A 21648-nucleotide genomic window follows, 5' to 3' on the forward strand; every position below is an offset into this window, starting at 1 on the left:
CTCAAGACAAAGTTGAGCAATTTTGTTCACAGATTCATTAAGCTTTGTTCTTACAAGTCCTTCACTTCCTTCAGAAAATTAGACCTTGAAAGTCTCCCACTGCTCCAGGGTTAGCTGCCCTGGGTAGGGGTGCGGGGGGGGGGGGTGTCTTTCTTCTTCCTCCAGCCTTTTTATCTTTTTCTTCTCAATTTTCAGAAGACTACCCAATTCAATGTTTTACACGCTTTCTAAACCTTTGAAACAATATGCATATCCATAATCAAGGTACCACTACATCCTCTTCAGAGGGTAGGATACGGGAGCTAAAAGAAGAAAAATGAAACACAGCAAAAGTAACTTGCCTTTCCCTACCAATGACAGAAAAGGAACACACATGTTTTCTCTCAATCCTGTGTAAAAACAAAACCAAATCAGCACAGAAACACTTTCCAGAGCCGAGTATCTCTTAATCATGTGGGGTTTTATGCATCTTCTCTCCTTTCAGCTGACAACCAACTGTTAACCTTTTAGGCAAACCAGAGCAAACTAGCCAAACAATGACTGCCTTTTAGAAAGTAAATATGCTAATAGTTGGCTTGTTAACTGCTGAACTCTCTGCATTCTCTTTCAATCACTACCTTAGGTTGAGTACACATAGAAAAGTAACTTTTAGTTGTAGCCTGGAAAGTGAGTGCATAGAACTTAGCATCTGAAGAATTTAGGGAAGGGGAAGTACATTTGAAAGCATCCTCATGCTCTGGGTCTTTTAGTTTTAACTGCTCCTAAGAAGTTAATGCAACGTTTAACAATTGGCTCTGTCAGAGAAATTTACGGGTTACGTAAAAGCTAAAGGTTTCACAAAGACCAAAAAGGTATCATGTGAAAAATTAAAACTGAATTCTACTCTCTCTCTCTCTCATAACACTAGGAAATGAACTATCAGGTTACGTATCGCTAACAGCATACCAACTAACGCATCAACTCACCTATTAATTAATTTCCAATAACTTCAGGAATTTTAATTATAAATTCACCAACCTCATTTCGGAGAGTGGTCACTTGTAGTCACGTCTGGCAAAGTCCATTCTCACGTAAATGTCATCGTCGTTGTCCTCAAAATCTGCTCTCTCTCGGGGTCTCAGCACCCGACGCTGGCGAGGTGGCGGTGGGGGAGCAGCTGCGCCAGCCGCCAGGTCTCCACCTCTGGCAGCGTGGTTAAGGGCTCCAGGATTCCAGCCTGCGGCAAAGTCCTGGACCTCTCTCACAGCGTGGGCACCACGAGCATTAGCAACAGGTTGGAACCAGCGAGTGGAGGCGGAGTCAACTCCTGCAGGGGAGTAGAGGTCGGCAAAGACTTCGCCAAAGCTGGGGGCCGCTGCGAGCGCAGAGACCACTGCTAAAGCCCGGCTCACTGCCCAGCGGGGCGCCCTAGCTGGAGCAGCAAACACCGCAGACGCTGCGGGAAAGTCTCTGTCCAAGTTGTCAGTAGAGGAAGCCGAGATAGCGCCTCGAATGTTGGCAAATAAACTTTGGGAGCGGCTTTGTGGGCGTCTTCTCTCCTGCACTTCCCCCTGCAGCAGCCTAGCTACAGGTGGCAGTTCAGCGCATCGACCGGGAGAGAGAGAAGCATCCATGCAGCACTCAGAAAATGGGTCAACTACATAGATTTCATCGGTTTGAGCATCATAGCAAATGGCACTGTCCGCAAAAGGCACCGCTGGGTTGAAAACTACTTCAATGTATTCACCCACTTCCACTGGGTTTACAGTTACTTCAACGTATTCACCCACTTCCACGATGCTACCTATAACATTGCCTGGGAAAAGACGAAAGGGCCTCCTAGCACCGGCTAGCGGGATGGAGTTGGCACCTGGTAGAACTCTTAAAATATCTGAGGGGCCGACTGTTGGATTTGGAAAGGGCACCCCGACTTCAACATTCAGGTAGCTAGAAAAAGCTGTGGGTCTGGGGTCAGTAACTACGCCCCACAAGTGTGGCAGTCCTCGAGCAGAGGGAGCTAGCACAAGGCGCTCTCTCTTAATAAAGTGAATGTTGTTATAGTCACGGGAGCTGTCAGCTTCTCTCTGCTCCTGTGTGGCATTAGGTTCTTTAGCTTTGTTGACTGAGGGCACATCATCTGAAGGCTTTGCAGATGACCCCTTATCTTTAGGCTTTGAGAATGACCTCTCAGTTGAAGGCTTTGAAAATATATCTTTGGTGCCCTGGCTAAAGGAGGCTTCTTTGTCTAGACCGCTCCCCAGGAATTTCCCAGGTAACATCGGAACATACTCACTGTGGTCACTCTGTCCCAAAGGTGAACTCTGAAGAGGACTTGGCAGAGAGAAGTAAGAGCTCCAACTTTTGGACGAAGAGCCTCCCTGAGGATTGGGAGGATGTTTAGGAATCGCACCTGCTCCAGGAGCCATAAACATGTAATCACTGTCACTGTCATTGTCCTTTGAGTCATCCTCTTTATTAGTATCTGGTGCTTTCGGAGCACTTGGAGCAGGTGGTGGTGGGCTCACTCTGGGAAACATCATCATGTACCCTCTGGAGTCTTCAAAGGGTGACCTAGAGTGACGCTTTGTTGAAGCAGAGGAATTCTGAGGAGCCATTGGCATGTAATCACTGGAACACGCAAGAGGAGCAGCCACCCCTGGCCTCATTGGCACATATGGGTCATCCTCATCTTCATCGAAAGCTCTGGCTCTGTGAGGCCCCCGGGTTGCACCTTCTGGGGTCTCTCTATTTCTGGCCTCTTTGGCATCTTTGCGTTCTTTTGTGCCTCTGTCTGCGCAAAAATAAAGTCGGAATCTTCCCCCAGACTTTCCTTTGCCACCAGTTGCTCCAGCTGCTGGTGGTGGCGGCGGGGGTGGAGGCAGCGTTTGCTGCTGCTTGCTTTGAGTGAATTTACTAAAGTAGGATCTTTTCTTCACAGATTTTCCACGGTCACCATCGTCAGAATTTTTCCCACTTCCTGAGCCTTTGCTCCCTCCCGAGTTCTTGCCACCATCTGACCCACGACCATCTCCAGGTCTCTGACCACCACCTGAGCCATGGCCACCTCCACCTGAGCCATGGCCACCTGCCATGCCCTGGCCATTTCCTGAACACTGGTTTCCTCCAGCACCCTGGCCTCCTGAACTCTGGCCTCCTGAGCCCTGGCCACCTCCAGATCCCTGTCTCCCACCTGAGCTCTGGCTACTGGAGCCTTGGCCACTTGAGCCCCGTCCACCTCCTGAGCCCCGGCCATTTCCTGAGCCCCAGTTGTTCATAGGTATGTAATCACCTCCGTTTCCTTCCTCACCTTCCTTGTCTTTTTCTTCAGTGTTGCCAGAGCTGGAACCTGAGGCTTCACAGGCTCTGTCGTTGGGGGCATCTTCAGGCTGGGGGATACGTCCCGGGCTAGGTGCTGAGCGTCGGAAAAGGCTGGGTGGTACTGACGCGGCTCTTCTGGACCTGCGGGCTCTGGGCAGGTGCCCTCTTCCTCGCCTGAAGGGAGGTGGAGGCTCTCTGGGTGCGATGAAGCGCCTGGTGAATAGCATCTCTGCTTCCCTGCCGCCGATAGCCCTGAGGCGGCAAAGCTGCTCAAAGTGAGATCTTCTGAACCAGCCGCTGGGCTCCAGCGAGAGCAAGCCCAGGTGCCTCCTAGCGGACAGCAGGGTTAACAGGTGGGCGCCAATACTGATGCTGTAGGTGCGGCATCGGGCTCTGTATTCATCTGCGCACAAGGCTCGCATCTTCTCCAAAAACAACTCATGCATATTTTGGGCCACCACGGAGTCATCCACCTGCATCCACAGCTCCCCTGGACCGATGACAGTGGACCTGCCGACTTCCAAGAAGAAAAAGTGCTCTGAGTGCCCACAGCGACGAATGCTCAGCAGCTGGAAGACCATAGTGGCCACTTCGGTATTGAGCCTTACAAACACCACCTCTTCGTCTGTAAGACACAGCCGGAACACGCCGCTCAGCTCTTTTCTGTGCCCCAGCCCCCTGGGTTTCACTACTACCTGCCACACATCTTTGTAGAAGGGTGGCTCCGACACCGCTGCGGCCGCCAGGGCTCCCAGCTCTCCTTCCGGCTGCGCGCCTAGCGTGCCGCAGCGGCGGCGCTTGCTCTCGAGGATGAGGCGGCTGAGGAGCAAGTACCAGCTTTCTTGTTCCGACTCGTTTTCGGCCACCATCGCGAAGTATTCGTCCTGGGTAAAAAGGGCAATGAGATATCGGTACCTGGCATCGGCGCGCTGGCTCACAGAGAAGCATTGGTACAGGATGATCACGCGCCGCGGTGGGATGAGCGCGGGGACCGCAGCACCTGAGGCAGCCGCCTCTGCTGCAGCCGCCGCGGCGCGGACACTGTGCCGGAACTTCCTGGCATTTTGGTAGTATTCGAGCCGAGCCGGAGCGTCTTCGGTCTCCAGTTTGAGCACGAAGTAACGCCTATGCCCATGCTTCTGCTTCCGCAGGTAGCCGCGTTTGCAGACTTCTTCCCCGACGGGGAGGTCCTCCTCTTCGGACTCGGAGTCTGACCGGGAGCCAGTGGCTGGGGAGAGCCACATGGCTCCCGGACAGGACGACCCGGTCCCAATGAGTGCGGTTGAGGTTCCCGAGGAAAGATGCGGGGTGGTCGCCACTGCTGCTAGAGCTGCGGAGGCTGCTGCTGCTGCTGCTGCTGCTGCTGCTGTTGCTGCTGCTTAGGCTCTCTGTCTCCTTAGCGCTTGGTGGCCAGCGAAGGAGCAACTCGCCATGGTGACGCACGGTGGTTTTAAGGTGAGCGGAGCAGAGGGGGGGCTCGAGAAGGGAGGGCTTTGGGGGGAGAGTAGGCAGTCTCCCCCTGTCTGCCCGCCCCAGACCCCTCCCGCCTAGGCCCGCGTCCCCGCCCACTTCACTGGGCTCAAGGCAGTGGGCAAAACAACACGTGACCGTCGCCTCACGCGGCAGCTCGCACCAGAGGCAGCTACCCAAGCGGTGGAGGGGCGCAAGCGGCCACCAGTAGAGGTGTGCGTGGGATGGGGACTGGGAGCCAGGGAAGCAGGGCCATCTTCAAATCGGCAGAGACCCTTTGGGTGAATCTAAGGGCCTTTGGTTCAAGGCAGAACCGACGGGAGGAGGCGGGGCTCTCTAGCCACACCAAGCCTAGTCCGGAGTACCAGAAGAATGGGGTGGAGGGTAGATGTAAGAGATGAAGAACAGAGCGGCCAGCCACCGGAGCAAGATGGACTGCTGCAGCCCACACTCATTTGGGTGGGGGGGGGGGGGAATAGAAGTATTGGGAGGGGACTGGGTTCGCAGAACACCGGATGGTTTGTTTGTTTATTTAGGAAGGGGGGGAAACCAGGTGAAACCACTGCACGGTTCTGATTGGTTAGGATACGAGCCAATAGGAGGGTCCAGCAAGGGGGTGGCCCTGAATACATTAGTTTAGTGGAAGGGGGGCAGTTGGGGGATGAGGGGGCGTGGTTGGGGTCCCAGAGTGGGGCTTCTCAATCTGGTTGTCTCTGGATCAGGCTGTAAACAACCCTCGGAAAATAGCTGTTAATGGTGGTGATAAATTCCTGCAAATCCCAAAGCAGCAGTGACCCCTCTGCCAAGACCGCTTTCTCGGTTTCCCTACAGCTCACGTTTTCCCTTCCGATCGCAGTTTACTCTAGTTCTGCCCGCCTCTCATGTTGAGCTGTGCTTCTTAGCAGAAAATGTCAGTTATCTCTGGAAACGTGGTAAAGACCTGGGTCCTCAGACCTGCTGCACACCAGGCTGCACTCCAGGCTGCACACGCCTCCTCGCCCTCTCCACCCCTGACAAAAGCCAGCGACTCTAAAGACTCGGGAATTACGGCGATGCCTTCAAAATTAATGCTATCTGCACACAGAGTGTATTTCTAGTCCAGGAAAACACAGGTTTGCTAGATGTGGTGTTTCTGTTTGATTGATGACGACTATAAAGTACAAATTTGAGGGCCTGCGAAGTATACAGCCATGTTGGAAAAAGCCGGACTTGATTCTTTCTGAAAAACGATATTGAGCTGTCGTGATATTTTTCTCGAGGGCAGTACTTTAAGCTGTACCTTTAAGGAATTAACAAATATTAACTTTCTTTTTCCTTGAAGGAGACTGGGAAACTTTACGAAAAGAAAAGCTCCTATCTAGAACAAAGGACTGTATGAATACTTGTCCTTGAATATATTTTACATCCTTTACTTCAGGAAGGTCTTTGCTTCATTTCAGTTTACAAATGACATCACAAAAATAATGAACCTACTGCCTCCCTTCTTGGAGAAAGTGCCGGAGTGTAAGGTGTAAGTGCAACCTTCTAAAAACTGTCCTCTCCTCTCTTCTCAGTCTCTGCCTTGTCTCTGGCTCTCTCATCTCAGATAGCGACAGGTTGAGATGTTATTAAAGTATCAAAGAAGTGACTGCATTTGAAAAGAGGGATGGTGGAACAAATAGCATTTCTTTGTCAGAGAAAGGAATGTCAGTTTACCTTTCCTATCGTAGATAATGCAAAGGGGAAATATTTATAAATCCAACAGCAAAATAGGCAGGGCTACATCATAAAAATAGATTCCATCTCCTTTTTTCCTTAAGAATTCTCTTTGTTAGCAACAAAAGAAACACATTAAAATAGATGGCACCTTCGTGATGTTCAGGTTCAGAGTGGAGGAAGTGGTTTTATTTGGGCCCCAAAGATTAGGAACAGTCATTAACATGTCTTTTGCCTCCAGCCGTTTATAAATCCAGTGTATTCACAGGTGCTAGAAACAACTGTGCTTTTGGAAATGGGCTGGAGGCAGGCTGAATAAGGGGCTGAAAGCAGCATGAACGTGAATGAACTGGGGTTGCTACCTGCAGGTTTCAGCTGCTTAGTCAGCTATGTACAAGATTAAATGCACTTCAATTCAAAACGATCATGGATACATTAATTTGAAGTTACGTATTTTACAACTTTACAAATTCATGGTTTTGCTTCTGATAGAATTGTAAATAAAAGACAATGCATTTGAAAATGCTGTAACATAACATTTAAACATACATCAAATACATGGAGGTTCTTGTTAAATAAAATTTGGAAAATACTGAACAAATTCAAGAATCCTTATGTCTCCACCACCTGTGTATAAACAGTTTCTACGTGGAGCAGTATAGACTTATATATAATTTTGGTACCTTATTCTTTTCAATCAGCACTATATGGCAATACTTTCCCATATTTCTATGATACCCATACAGTTGTCATAAAACAATATATTCTCTGTTCTAAGGTATATTGTCTAATTAATCATTTTCAGTATTGTAAATACTACTCCCATGAATATCTTGAATCTACTTTAAAATGTTTAAATCATTACCTTTGCAGACTGAAGACTAGAATTACTGGGGTAAAATAGGAATATTTCATACATGTTTTTTGAAGTATTTTATTACTTTATTTTTTATCATAGTATTTGTTGTTATTATATATTCTTCATTTTAAAAATAATGATATACAAAATGCTATCCCACTGTTATAATTTTAATTTTGTTTGTCAGTAAAGTAAAATGTTTATGTGTGTGTCTACCCACTATATATTATGTTCTATGAAGCATCTTTTTAAATCCTTGGATTTATCTGTTGGATTCTCATTATACATATCGACTTGCTTATATAATAAAGATTTTTTTTAAAAAAAATTGTCATATAATTTCAAGTTTTGTTCCTCAGCTGTTTTTCTTCTTTTTTTAAATCACATTAAAATTGGTTCCCTCTTGTTGTAAAGAGAGTTGCTAAATTTTAGTCACGGCGTTTTGTAGTGCAGGCAAACAGAGAGCTAGCTATCCCAACTCCTTATCTCTTTAAGAGATCATATATCTGACCTTGTATGCGTCTTGAAAGGAAAATTCACGTTAGTTTTCATGTCAATTATTAGTAGAGAGAATCTACACTACATCAATTTTATATTTCATTCTGAAACAATATGACGGTAGTCTCTGTTGTAGGTGGAACCGGTGTATTAAAAAAAATAAGAGTGGAAATAATTTTTAACAACCTCAGAGAAAGGTTAGCAATGTGGATCACTTTGTGCCCAATGTATATTATTTGACTATAGCAAAATGGAATTGGAGCTATAGTGAGATGTTTCATGCAGGGATTTCCTTTGTATGTTTCTTACAATAGAAGCGGTTCTGAAAGCGTGAGTCCTGGCGAGCAGAGAGAGTATTTGACTAGAAGAGCATAATTTTCTTCCCATAGGTCAAGCAAAGCTCCCATGTCCTAGAGTTGTTCCAGCACAGAAGCTTTGGGGCGAGATTACCATTACTGAAATGCAGCAGATGCTGCAGCTTGTCTGGCATATATTTAAACTTTCATCTTCATGGACAACTTAATGATATAGAATAGTTGTTCAGTTTAGATCAGGTTTCTATAGGCAAAATAAAGCTCAGGCTTGACATAGATATCTCAGTGGTTCAGAAAAAAGGTATTTAGCCTGAACTTCCACTAATGGTCTCCCCTCCTTTTGCCTGTATGTTGTTGTTTTTTTTTCCATCTTTGACTTGTTGCTAAAGAAGCCAAAGTTGTTTTGTATGTCAAATCATTAATACCTTTAAATTTGGCATCTGAACTGAATCTGATACACATCTTCTAAAGGCAATAGATAAGAAATAATAATATCTACAGTAGTTTATATTTCATTAACTAGTTTAGCTTATGGGAACCTCACAAGCAATGCAGCTAGTATTTTACATCTAGAAACCAAAGGAAATGGATAAGTCATTGTGCTATCTTTATTCTTCCAGTAACAAAAAAATATACACATTTAATGAGATTTGCTTTAAAATGATTTCCTAGGTATCTTTTAATAAAAACGTGATCATTTGACTGACTAGTCCCCATAGTAAAAGTTCACTCTTATCCACATGATTATCAGTATTCAAATTCTAAGTTGTACTAAAATAAAAGTAGCTAATTAAAATGTGAATTTACTTAGCTAAACATTTAAACTGTTACATCAAATATGGACAGTTTCAAGAGATATTATTCAAGAGAATAAAGCATAAGAATTTGCCAGCAAAATAGAGCTATTATTCTTGCCCAATGTGCAAATTATCCTGTAATTATTAACTCTCATCTTTGTGAGCTAATGTCCAATTATGTAGATCAAAATGTGTTAAGACTCTTGATGCTCAAAAATGATGCTAGTGATAATGATTGATTACTCTATGTTTGAGCATAAATAAAGCCATGCATGATGAACATGCTTTCTCTACTAAGCAGAGATAAGGGCTCTCGCCTCTCTTTTCAGATGATGGCTCTGCCGCTCAGGGTTTTTTCCCCCCCTCAAAATCTCTGCTGAAGAAAACAACAGTGAAAAAGCCTGCCTGCTACACACAGCACAGGCCTGTTTTCTGCTTTTGTTTCCTAGCAGTCTGTGGCTAAAGTAATTAGAGCAAATATGTGGTTTAATTAGGCTCCTAAAGCTGCCCTGTTATCTTAGGAGTCAACTGAAAATTAACTCTGTTCACAATTAGGCATTCCTCTCCACCTCCAAAAGAGAAAAGTTTTATTTGTAAATTGCTTAAGTGCATTAAATGTCAGAACAATGAAATAGGATAGATTTCACATAAATTTAAATGATTTCACACTCCATACTTTGTGTATCTTGATACAAAGGAACAGCATCGGTCCTTGCTGTTATGTGTTACAAAACAGGAATTCATACATTCCCCATTTGTCTCCAAAAGTTCTATTTCTACAGGAAATAGGATCATGTATTGGTGAATGCATTTTTTTAAGATTCATGATTATTCTACATTTCAGTTTTAGTTTGATAAACACATTGCTTTGTTGTCCGGGCTGCAGTTAAACACCTAGTCTCGAGCTGTCCTCTTGTTCAGCCTTCTAAGTGGCTGAAACTACGTTTTTGAACCCAGTTCAAATTTACTAAGCAAATATCACAGACATGAATTTTCTTTTAAATGTTAAGGAAAATATATGAAAAGAGTATGTGTTAGGTTTAGTGTGGATTGCTCTTTCTCACAGGATCCTGTATCTACTAGGATTTATTCTTCTATTTGATCTTTAATCCAACTATGACCATCTCCTAATCTTCTTAAGCATTGGATATTGATAATGCTAAGGATTTAGTTGATATTCATAGATATAGTCTAATCACTATTGATGACAGTCATTATTAAATGAGAAAAATACCTTTCTATCACTCAGTAAGTATCCGTTCTCTTAAGATACTGCCCTCTTCTTGCACACCTAATTGACCTGGTACTCCAGCCCTTCCTTGTTCTCTCCCATCTCTCCATTACCTGACATCTGCAAGGGTGACGTAGCACTATTACTGTTGACACTGTAGGGGACTTGAAAGCCTCCTGAACTTGAAAATTTACAACATAAATTCTGGTAGGTCGACTAATGTTTTGCAGGTTGTCAGGTGGTTAAGATTTACCTTTCCTGATTGTACACTAATCCTTGAAATTGAAACATCGGTATGGACCATCAACTTTTTGAAGACCAAAACTATGTCTTATGGTTGAATACATCAATGTATCTCTACTACATAAAAGAATGATTGACAATCACCAACACATGATTGCTTTAAGGATGGTAAAAAATGAATGAGTATGAAATGTGTGACACAAAGGGCTAGAAAAAGGAAAGAAAAAAAGGATGAAAAAGAGAGGAAGGGAAGAAACGCCTCAGATGGTTTAGATGGCCAAGTCAGTTTTAGTACTTCCCAGGCTCTCCAGGACTCAAACTTTACTTTCCAATCTCTTCCTCCACAAAGGAATCATCCCCATTTTTTTCTATCATCTATCTGGGAAAGTGGGTATTTTTTCACACATGTATTTCTTTCCTATATTGAAATTTTTGTCAGAAACCTCAAAAAAAGTACCTGTACTCCTATATTTTATTTCCTGTCTGAAGGTCCACTGGGGAACATAAAGAAATTCCAAACCTAGCACTGCAAGTGATAAATATAAAATTAATACTGATCATAAACTTCCATCAAGAAAAATCGCTTATACAGTCTCAACATTATATTTCTTTTCCATTCTCAGAGTAAACTATGAACTCCCCATCTTCCCATATATTCTCTATGTATGCTCCTTTTGTATTCCTAGTGCTAACACTTGCCTAAGCACACAGTTGACATCCTCAAAAAGTACTTATTGAGTAAATGGAAGTGAAAATGATGTGTGTTCAAGTTCAGAGGAGCTTCAAGGAATATTCATCAGTGTGTTTTAATTAACTATGCTCTTGCTAAGCAAAACCATTCAAAAATGTTTCCATATATACATTCTCAATCATTTTATCTTTGTCTGCCTTCTTCCTACTACATTTTATGGCAATTATGCAGACAGAATTTCCAAATATTATGACTTATATGAGTTTCATTTTGCAAATCTATATATTCAATTAGCAATAATTTATAATGTTTCTGACAATAAAATGTGTTCTACCTACAAAACAATCATCTTAAGAACTATTGTTGAGGGTCTGGAGAGATGGAATTATTCTTCCAGAGGACCCAAATTCAGTTCCCAGCACCCCATCAGAGGGGTTACCAGCACCTGTACCTCCAGCTTCTGCTGAATCTCTAGCTTCCATGGACATTTGTATTCATGATTCACACATGGACACATATACTAATAAAACTAATAAACACACAAAACTAATAAAAATAAATCTTAAAAAATTGCTCCCAAAATACAATTATGCTAAGTTTCTCTGTGGAGTCTGCTCTTTTGTGTTAAAGAATTGATTGTGGACTCTAAAGACTTCAGTTGCCTCTAAGTGGGTACTTTATCTTCTCAAATGTTTTGTAAGCTCCTCTCTTATAAGCACAGGCAATATATTTCTTAGCCCCACCATAGTGCAAAAGAGTTAGTTATTAAAGTTGAACGGAGAATTTTACCTAAATGCAAAATGCTAAGGTGATGAAACCAGAAGACAACGTATAGTTTTGTGTAGAAGATGAACACCAGTTTATTCAGTACACTTCTTGCTACTTAGGTCCATTGCAGTAGACAGTCATTGTTAGAAATCGCATTTTGTTTAAGCTTGTTAATCATTCTTCCTTGACAAAAATTTCCATGTGAGGTATAATATTAAAAGAGCAACAATATAGGACAATAAATTGTGATCATAAATGCATTACAGGGTATGTTTAAAATATTTAATTTTTCCCCTTGATGATATATTCCTTCTTTCCTTTAAATATACCATCAGGGAGGATCATTAACTGTTCACTAAAAAGTATAATTTGAGTTTAGGAGTTAGGCAATGAAATATCTATATTTATGTATTTCAGGTCCTTTTTGAAATTTGAGACTACACAGTGAAAAAAGAAGGAAAACGTACTTTGATTTGTTTTTCCTGGAATAAGGAAAATTTCCCTTTATCCTAGTGTATTGGTCCCTTCATTTGGGATGATGTATCCAGAAATAGTCATGATTGTATTGTTAAAATTTTAATAGCTACTTGTATATTCTGTCTGTAGTTAATTAAATTATACATATTTTTCTACACATATGGTCCACTTTGCAGCCAAAAGGCACTTTAGGGAAAAATGACATCCAAAGAAAGAAGCTTGAATATCTCACTTTGACTCAAATCATTCAATATTTTAGCTAAGAAACATTCTGGAAGGAATAATGTAAGTATTTAAGTGTAGTGCTTAATGAATAAATTTTGTTTCTGATATAAAATGTCATTTAGAAGACATATTAATACTTAGTAAAAAGAAAAATAATCTTGTTTACTTAAAAAGATTTATCAAGAAATTATCTTAAGAAATTATTTTAAGAAGAACTTTGTCACATGGTTAAACACTCCCCTGGAATCTTAAAGGACCCGAGGAAACTCCAAAAGTGAGTTGTATAAAATGAGAAATCCAGAGTGTATAGTATTTCATTGTACAAGGGGATATTTAATCAAGGGAGATTTAACTTTTTTCTATCATTCTGTATTCTGTGTCTATATATTTGCACAATATAGTTGTGGATTGAGGGTAACTTTTTCTCATTAGTAAGATTGTAAACCTCTTGAAGATAAAGACAATGTCTTGTTCCTCTTTCATGCACCTTGCATGACTTAGTTCTCTAGTCACCTAACATTTTTGATTGACTTGCAAATGCATGTATATCCTATTCTTTTAGCTTGTGACTCCTTTGTCTCATCCCTTTTTATTTCCAGATAAATGCAAATAAGAATGTATCATCATATGATATATATAGAGAGACATAATCATTAAATAACAAATATTTAAAATGTAAATATTAAATAATGATGTGATTTAAGAAAATTTTTACTTTTTATTTATTTTTTATTTTATGTGCATTGATGTTTTGTTTACATGTATGTTTTTGTGAGGGGGTTAGATCTTGGAGTGTCAGACAGCTGTGAGCTGCCATGTGGGTGCTGGGAGTTGAACCTGGGTCCTCTGGAAGAGCAGCCAGTGCTCTTAATTACTAAGGAATCTCTCCAGCTCCAGAAATCTTTTTTTTTAATTCATGTTACAAATCAATTTTGAAAGTTTTCAGACATCTGAGTTGAATATTTGGTCAGAGAGTCACTCTGCAGGTTCTTGTTAAAAATAAAAGCAAGACCCAAATGGCCCAGTATTTGAGAAATGTCTTTAGTTATGTATTAGTTTTAATACATTGATTTTATAATGTATAATCTTAATGTGAATTGAATGTCTAAAATGTTAAAATGTAATCACTTATGACATTTGGAAATAATAATATAATAATATATAATAATAATATAGATATTTTGAACCGCTGTATTGCCTGTCTTCCTTTGGCTATGGCTAAGTGCTACTGTTTAATGAGGATTGTACAAGTATGATTTATCTTTCTTTTATGGTTTTGAGTACTCACTCACAGGTTCTTAACCTTTATACACAAGGATTAGTGCTCCTCTCAACCTTCCTCAGAGAAGCTTCTTTTGCAGTAGGTAGTAATTAATACAGATACATAATTGGTGAACATGCATTAGAGTAAGAGACCATGGAAAGCCTACCTCCAAACAACAAAATGAAGCAAACTAAAATTCCATTATGGATGAGGAGAGGGTCATGAGAAGCTAGAAAATGACTTCTAGGGGGATAGAGTGGCAGTTTTTTTCAGGCAGACAGCTGTAGAGAGCCTATCCATGCTTCAGCAGATAGCCCCACACCCATTCACAGACAGGTAGCAATAAGTAGACTGGGGTAGGGGACTAATAAAACAAAAAAGAAAATCGTGAGTTGCAGGGAGGGATAAGGGAAAGTGAAGGAGGAAGTATGGATTTGATTCAAACGCATTGTGTGAATATATAAAATTCTCAAACGGGGGCGGGGAGGGATAGAGGGAGGGAGAGAGAGAAAGTAGTCATGTGCCTTCAAATGTTTCTGACATAGACTGAAAGAACTGAATGGAATATAGTTCCCAGTTTCTACATATTCAAATTGTTCCACATTTTGCACCACTGGCTCTAGGAAAGACTTATTAGGACATCTAAGCCAAAATCTTAACATTTTAAAATTTAATTTATTTGTTATTACTCTTTGAAATCATACTATAATTGCATCATTTCCTCCTTCCCGTTACTCCCTCCAAACCTTCCCTCTTGCTCTCTCTCTCAAATTCATGGCCATTTTTACTTTCGTTGTTGTTGCATATATGTATATTTGTGTGTAAATATGGGTGTATGCATATTCTTCCTTACAGAAATTCAACCTGTTCAGTCTGTATAATGTCACTCATATGTGTATTTCCAAGGCTGACCATTTGACATTGGATAACCAATTAGTGTGCTCTTCCTTGGGGTAGACTACTTCTCCATATTCAGCATTCATTCTTTAGTTGCCTGTAGTTTTTTTGTTTGTTTGTTTGTTTGGTTGGTTGGTTGTCTTTTTGAGACATGGTTTCTCTGTGTAGCCCTGGCTGTTTTGGACTCTTTGTTGACAAGGCTGACCTCAAACTCACAAGAGATCCACCTGCCTCTGCCTCCCTCCTGAATGCTGGAATTAAAAGTGTGCTCCACCACACCTGGCTGCTTGTAGTTTTTGTGTAGTGTTGAGGCCTCATGAGCTTTCTCCCTTGCATGTTAACATGTCTATTGTTGTTGCCTTACTTATTCAGCTCATATTTAGGCATCCGTGTTGGTGAGGCTTCACGAGAATAACTTCTGATATTTCTAGCACATACCATTTCACTGCAACTAAATCAAGCTTGTAATACTTAGAGACCTGGTCATAAGAAAGAATCTCAGGTATAATGGGGCAAGTGTCAGGATGTGAAAGAAAATAAATATGGAGAAACTAAAGCTAGAACACAAAGAACTTTGCAGGATTAATAAGAACCCACTGGAGGAAATAAATTTATTTATTTATTTATTTTACAAAAGGTTACTTTCTAAAACTCTCTTTGTTGTAATAATAGCAGATACGTCTTACAGGAGTGCTTGAAAGCTCCCCAGTCCTGTCCATATCCATTATTTTCCACATCCTGTTATATATACTATTTTCTCCATTAGATAGAAAGAAAAGTTCACAAAATGTTGAATTGACTGAGGTCATACAGTCAAGAGGCACAAGCAGAACTTTCTCTGGGTTCACCTGACTCCAAACCAGATACTCTCCATTCCTCTTCTTTGTTCAGCAATCATTTCACTGATATTCAACTGTCCACTTCATGTTCTAATCAACTTTTGAAGCTTTCATCTCAATAAGAAAAGACAAAAGAACTCTCTAGGATGTACTTCATTTTTCTTAACAAAAGAAAAAGAAAAAAAAAAGGAGTTCTGTGGATCTACAGAAAAAGTTGAGTGTTCCACTTAAGGGAAATCAGATTCACAATAGATTTTTTATTTTTCTTTTGTACAAGATGAGGTGCACTCAGTGTAGCTAATGCTGTTTTCCAGAACTTTGATTATTGGTCATGAAAAATATAATACAACAAATTAGAAAAAGGTTAAGGTAGATGTACGCCAAATAGGGTACAGTACTTAATATAAGAAAACACTGCAAAATGGAAAGCTCTTTCCAGTAAGTCAAATGTAACCAATTACTAGGGAATGTTTTCCATAGAAATGGTATTAATAATAAATATAGCTAAACAAAAAGATATGTCTTCAAAAACGTACACAAAAACACGGGGACATGATTTGGGAACATACAACAGTATTATTTCCCAGCAAAGCTGCATCTAAGTATAAGTGCACAAAGAATTGAAGGCTAACCAAATCCATTTGCTTTGTGATCCTCGTGATTGATGTGGAAAGTCAAAGGACTGATGGAAATATAACAACGTACGTCTATCTTGACAATAACCAAAATGAACAAAGTGACCCTACCTAGCTCAGGAAGTAAACAAGTACTCCTGTGGCACTGGCTAGATGCTCCAAAATACTTTAAATACTGGGCATGAGGGAGACTACTGAAAGTTAGAAGACACAACCTATACCACACAGTCTTGTTCCAAGTACACAAACTATTAAAAACCATATAAATACAAGTGTAACATGCACTGTCCTCGTATCTTCAGTAAGGATTCGGAGACTCGTATGAATCACAGGAAGCAAAATTCACTTAGTTATAAAATAATTTGAAGTGTCGAAGAGAAAGAGGGGATATCTGTAGCTCATGTTTCCTATGGATTTACCAAAAGAAAATAAGATGACCTTTCTTTCTTCTTTTTTTTTTTTTGTTTTTCAAATGACAACAGCACTCAACTCTTAGTTTTGAGATCATTTTAGCCACAAGTCTTAGCCACGTGCTTTCAGCAGAGACCACTCCAGCTCCAGGTGTGCATCATAATTGTCTGAAGTCAATCAGGATATTCTATCCTCCCGGCATTAGTGACTGACTTAAGAGTGGACATGTAACCCAAGCCTAAGCCAATTACTACATCTTACTCCTCAGGGCCCAGTAATTAATTTGAAGTAGATAAAAAATTGGGTCAGAGCAAGCAACTACTGCACCCTCTCTCAAAACGCATAGATTGGTGTATTCTAGCAGGGAGTGTAGTATAAGGAAATAAAAGCCTTATAACTATTTTAACCAAATCATGTTTGTAGTGGAAAGAGCTTAGATCAATGTTATGTGATCTTTGGGGTTAGCATGGACACCACTGGGACTAGAGTTGAGATTCAAAGTGAATCTGCATCCTTGCTAACATCACTAAATCACTAGACCAATCCTTGCCTAAAGCTATTATCTGGCATTTTTCAGTTCAATAAGCTAATAAATTTTGTTTATTGTTGGAGACAGCTTAAAGTTATTTTTAATTGGTTATGGCAGATGAAAACCTATGTGATGGATGAACACTCCAAAAGCTTGTAATAAAATAAAGGTAAGAAATGAGATCAGGTTTTTACCAACCATTCACCTGACTAAGGCGAAGGATTCGTGTTGATAAACACTGGACAATCATATCAGATAACCAGCAGAGGTCAGATTTCAGAGAAATTTGAGTAAAAGGGCCCGGATTTGATGGGCAATTTGGAGTAATGACTTGTTTCTGAGGAAAAGCTACTGACATGAATGGAGTGGTCACCTAGCATGATCGACTAAACTGAGGTATGCATTGATTGTAGGGGAAAGAACAAGAACACAAGGAAACTCTCCAGAAGAACAACGTTAAGAGGTAGGCCTTTGAGACTAGTGATGGAAAAAGAGGAAAAGATAGTTGAGAGGTGGTGAACAACAGAATTCTATTTAGTACCACTGACTCTGAAGGGCAATTGCTTGAGCTTGCAGCTGGCTTCTGGTATTGCTAATTTTTCTCCCCACTACTATATTTTAGGTGCTAATAATATCACATATACTCAACTATTCACATCATCTTCTCATAATCTTCCAACATTCAACTTCTCTTGTGTAAAATAGGACATATTCCTTGAAGTCATTTAGTGATTAAATATGGAAATACTTAAAACGTTCAGAAGAATGTGCTAATAAATGCTAGGTGTTATGCAAATACTTTGCCAAGAAAGATTCTATACCATCTAGTGACTGACTTGAATAACAAAAATAATAAAACCAGCAGAGGGGTAGATTAGAACATGTGTGTTCTAGCTGCAGCTTTGATTCCCTAGCTCTAGTGAAATTGAACAACTTCTTGACCTTTGAAGGAGACTGTAATTACTCATTCTTGAAAACCTATATTTGAATTTGACAGTCTGTATGGCTGTCTTAAGAACTAATATTTTATGAGTTCAAAAAAATCTAAGTGAAGTTCTAGAGGTAAAATGTTAAGCAACTTGGGCACATTAATCTTTTTTCCCAACAATTGTGACGTAGATAGAATATGAAACCATTTAAATGACTTTTTCAAAACAGTATAATTAAACGTAGCACTTGAAGATAGAGTTTCAAACTCTAAACACCACTAATTAGTATGACCTACTATTTTCAAGCTAAAAGTTCAGCCATAGCCTTTGGCTTCTCTGGAATAAGTCAGGTTTCTGTCAATAAAAATGGAAACTACAGAAACAACACAGTATCCAATGTAATGCATTGTACATTACCAAGGACTTGCTGCATCTTCATGAGGGGAGTAATTGTGTTGTGGTGCTGAGGAGAAAATGATCCTTTAAAACCTGGAACTAACTTAGGAAAAGTTTATGAGATCAGAGCATCAGTATGATGTGATAGGGTCCAATAGAGAGTAAATAGATTACGTAGATACATTAGGGAGAAGTTATATTGGTAGATTAGATATTAGCAGGTGTGGCTGTCCAGTGCAGACAACAATGTATATGATAAAATTAAAACCCGAAGCTATAGAGTGACCATTTTCTGTCTGCTGGGTCAGCCTCAACTAATAACAGTTCAGAAGGATAGGCCATTGCACATTTAAATACGAAGACATAAGACAATGCAGTTGAAGTGGTTCATTGTAACACCCCACATAGAAACTGAAGGCCCAAATTTGTGTGCTAATATTTTCTAGCTTATTATTTATCTCATGCAAAGAAAGACTGGATACTCCAAATTCTCTAGAATCCAAAGAACTTATACAACTGAAGTGACATAGAAAGTCTAGGCCTCTCTTCAACAAAATGTCATGAGGAATCTTCTTTTTATTTAAAAAAATAGAAAATCAATAAAGCAATCTAGGAGAAAAGGCAGGCTAGTATAGATCCCACAAGAGTAAAAGAAACTAAAGAAAAGCATGGAAAATGGGCCAGGGCCATGACAGAGGCACAAAGAAAATTGGGGGCAATCTAGGATGACAATTTTTAAAACGAACAATTGACATATATAGAGAGCTAAAAATAAGTAAGAATGCAATATAAATAAACAGTTTGGTGTTTTTTCTGGAAGTTTTAAAGGAAAAGTAGCTAAATCAAAATGTAGGCCAGCATGTAGGGAAGAACATGTAAGAAGCTCTTAAGTAGCCTAGTAGGAGAAAAACTAGCCACTTAAAGTGGCTTACACATTCCATAAAGGCCCAGCCAAGATGTACAGAGAAATAATAGTCCCTCTGTATCCTGGATACCAGGGTCTGTTCATGTTCAGGTCACTTATATAAAATGTTATAGTATTTGTATATTACTCATGTACATTATGTTAGTGATTTCTTATAGTACCTCACATAATGAAAATTCTTTGTCAGTAATCATTGTGGTGATCAGGAAAAAATACTCTACATATTCACTAGCAATACAATCTTCTTCATTCTGAAGTTAGTTGAGGCCAAAATGTGGCAGATATAGAGGCATGGTTTTATTTTGCTATTTGTGAGTAGTTATACATATACTATTAGCATAAAATTAGACAAGAAAAGGTCAACAGAAATTCTGAGTGGAAAGGAATAATTTTTTCATGTAAGGTACACAAATAAAGTTAGTATCTTAGAGTTACTAACACTTGACAAGCATATAAAAATTTTTAGAGTATATAATCCCAGCAGCATTTGTAGTTGGAAAACTTCAGCTACGCATAAATGCACAAGTCAAGTATGTTAACAGGAGACAATTACAATTAAAGTTTGCATAAAACAGCAACTTTGATATAATGAGATTTTAAAATTTATTTTATTTATTTACATCCCAGCCGTTGCCCCACTCCTGGTCCGAGCTCCTACAGTTTCTCATCCCACTCCTCCTTCCCCTTGCCTCCCAGAGAGTGCTTCCCCCTCCCAATCAGGCCTCCTCCATTCCTGGGGCCTCAAGTCTCTCCAGGATTAGGCATATCTACTCCCACTGAGGCCAGACCAGGCAGTCCTCTGCTATACATGTAGGGGGTGGGCTCCAATCAGCCAGCCTGTATATGCTGCCTGGTTGGTGCCTCAGTCTCTGGGAGCTCCCTTGGGGTCCGGGTTAGTTGATACTGCTGGTCTTCCTATGGGGCCACCCTCCCCTTCAGCTTCTTCAATCCTTCCCCTATTTCAAACGTAGGGGTACCTGACTTCAGTTCAGTGGTTGGGTATAAGTATCTGCATCTGTCTCAGTCAGCTGCTGGTAGAGCCTCTGAAAGAACAGCCATGCTAGGTTCCTGTCTTCAGTCTTTTCTCCATTTTTGTCCCTAAAGTTCTTTAGACAGGAACAGTACTGCATCAGAAATTTTTACTGTGGGTTAGTAACCCAGTCCCCCCACTTGAGGCCCTGTCTATCTACTGGAGGTGGACTCTTCGAGTTCCCTCTCCCTACTGTTGGTCATTTTGGCTAAGGTTACCTCCATTGAATTCTGAGAGTATGTCACCTCCATTGAGTTCTGAGAGTGTCTCACCTCCCAGGACTCTGGTACTTTCTAGAGGGTACCCCCACCTCCTACCCTCTGAGGCTGCATATTTCCATTCATTCTCCTGTCCCACTGGGGTTCTATCCTGTCTGCCCCACCCTATACTTATCCTGTTTCCCTTTTACCCCCACTTCCCCTCTCCCACCCAGGTCCATCCCTCCCTCTGTCTCTTGTGATTATTTTCTTCCCCCTTCTAAGTGGAATTGAAGCATCCTCTCTTGGTCATTTTTGTTTGTTACACTTCTTATAGTCTGTGAATTGTATCCTAGGTATTCTTTACTTTTTGGCTAATATCCACTTATCAGTGAGTACATACCATGAATGTCCTTTTGGGACTGGGATACCTCACACAAGATGATATTCTTAAGTTCCATCCATTTACCTCCAAAATTCATGATGTCTTTGTTTTTAATAGCTGAATTGTATTCCATTTTGTAAATGAACCACATTTTCTGTTTCTATTGTTTGGTTGAGGGACATCTGGTTTGTTTCCAGCTTTTGGGTATCACAAATAAGGCAGCTATGAACTTAGTGGAACATGCGCCCCTGTGGCATTTTTTGGGTATATGCCAAGAGTGGTATAGCTGGGTCTTCAGGTAGATCTATTTCCAATATTCTGAGGAACCTACAGATTGATTTACAAAGTGGTTGTACCAGTTTGGAATCCCACCAGCAATGGAGGAGTGTTCCTCTTTCTCCATATCCTCACCAGCATGTGCTGTCACCTGAGGTTTTGATCTTAGCCATTCTCATCGGTTTAAGGTGGAATCTCAGGGCTGTTTTGATTTTCATTTCCCTGATGACTAAGGACTTTGAACATTTCTTTAGGTGATTCTCAGCCATTCAAGATTCCTCTCTTGTGAATTCTGCTTAGTTCTATACCCCATTTTAGATTGGGTTGTTTGGTTTCTTGGTGATTAGCTTCATGAGTTCTTTATCTATTT

General features: G+C 40.6%; 1 protein-coding gene across 1 annotated transcript; it reads right to left on the reverse strand.

Moving 5' to 3' along the window:
* Positions 1 to 1034: 1034 nt before the first annotated feature.
* Irs4 (insulin receptor substrate 4) lies at positions 1035 to 4730 on the reverse strand. Its single transcript, XM_028767452.1, is given in 1 exon segment — positions 1035 to 4730. A coding segment is annotated over 1 exon segment (3696 nt).
* Between the last annotated feature and the right edge of the window lie 16918 nt (positions 4731 to 21648).

Source organism: Grammomys surdaster, unplaced genomic scaffold (genome assembly GCF_004785775.1).
Source record: "Grammomys surdaster isolate TR1022 unplaced genomic scaffold, NIH_TR_1.0 173, whole genome shotgun sequence".
NCBI lineage: Eukaryota > Metazoa > Chordata > Mammalia > Rodentia > Muridae > Grammomys > Grammomys surdaster.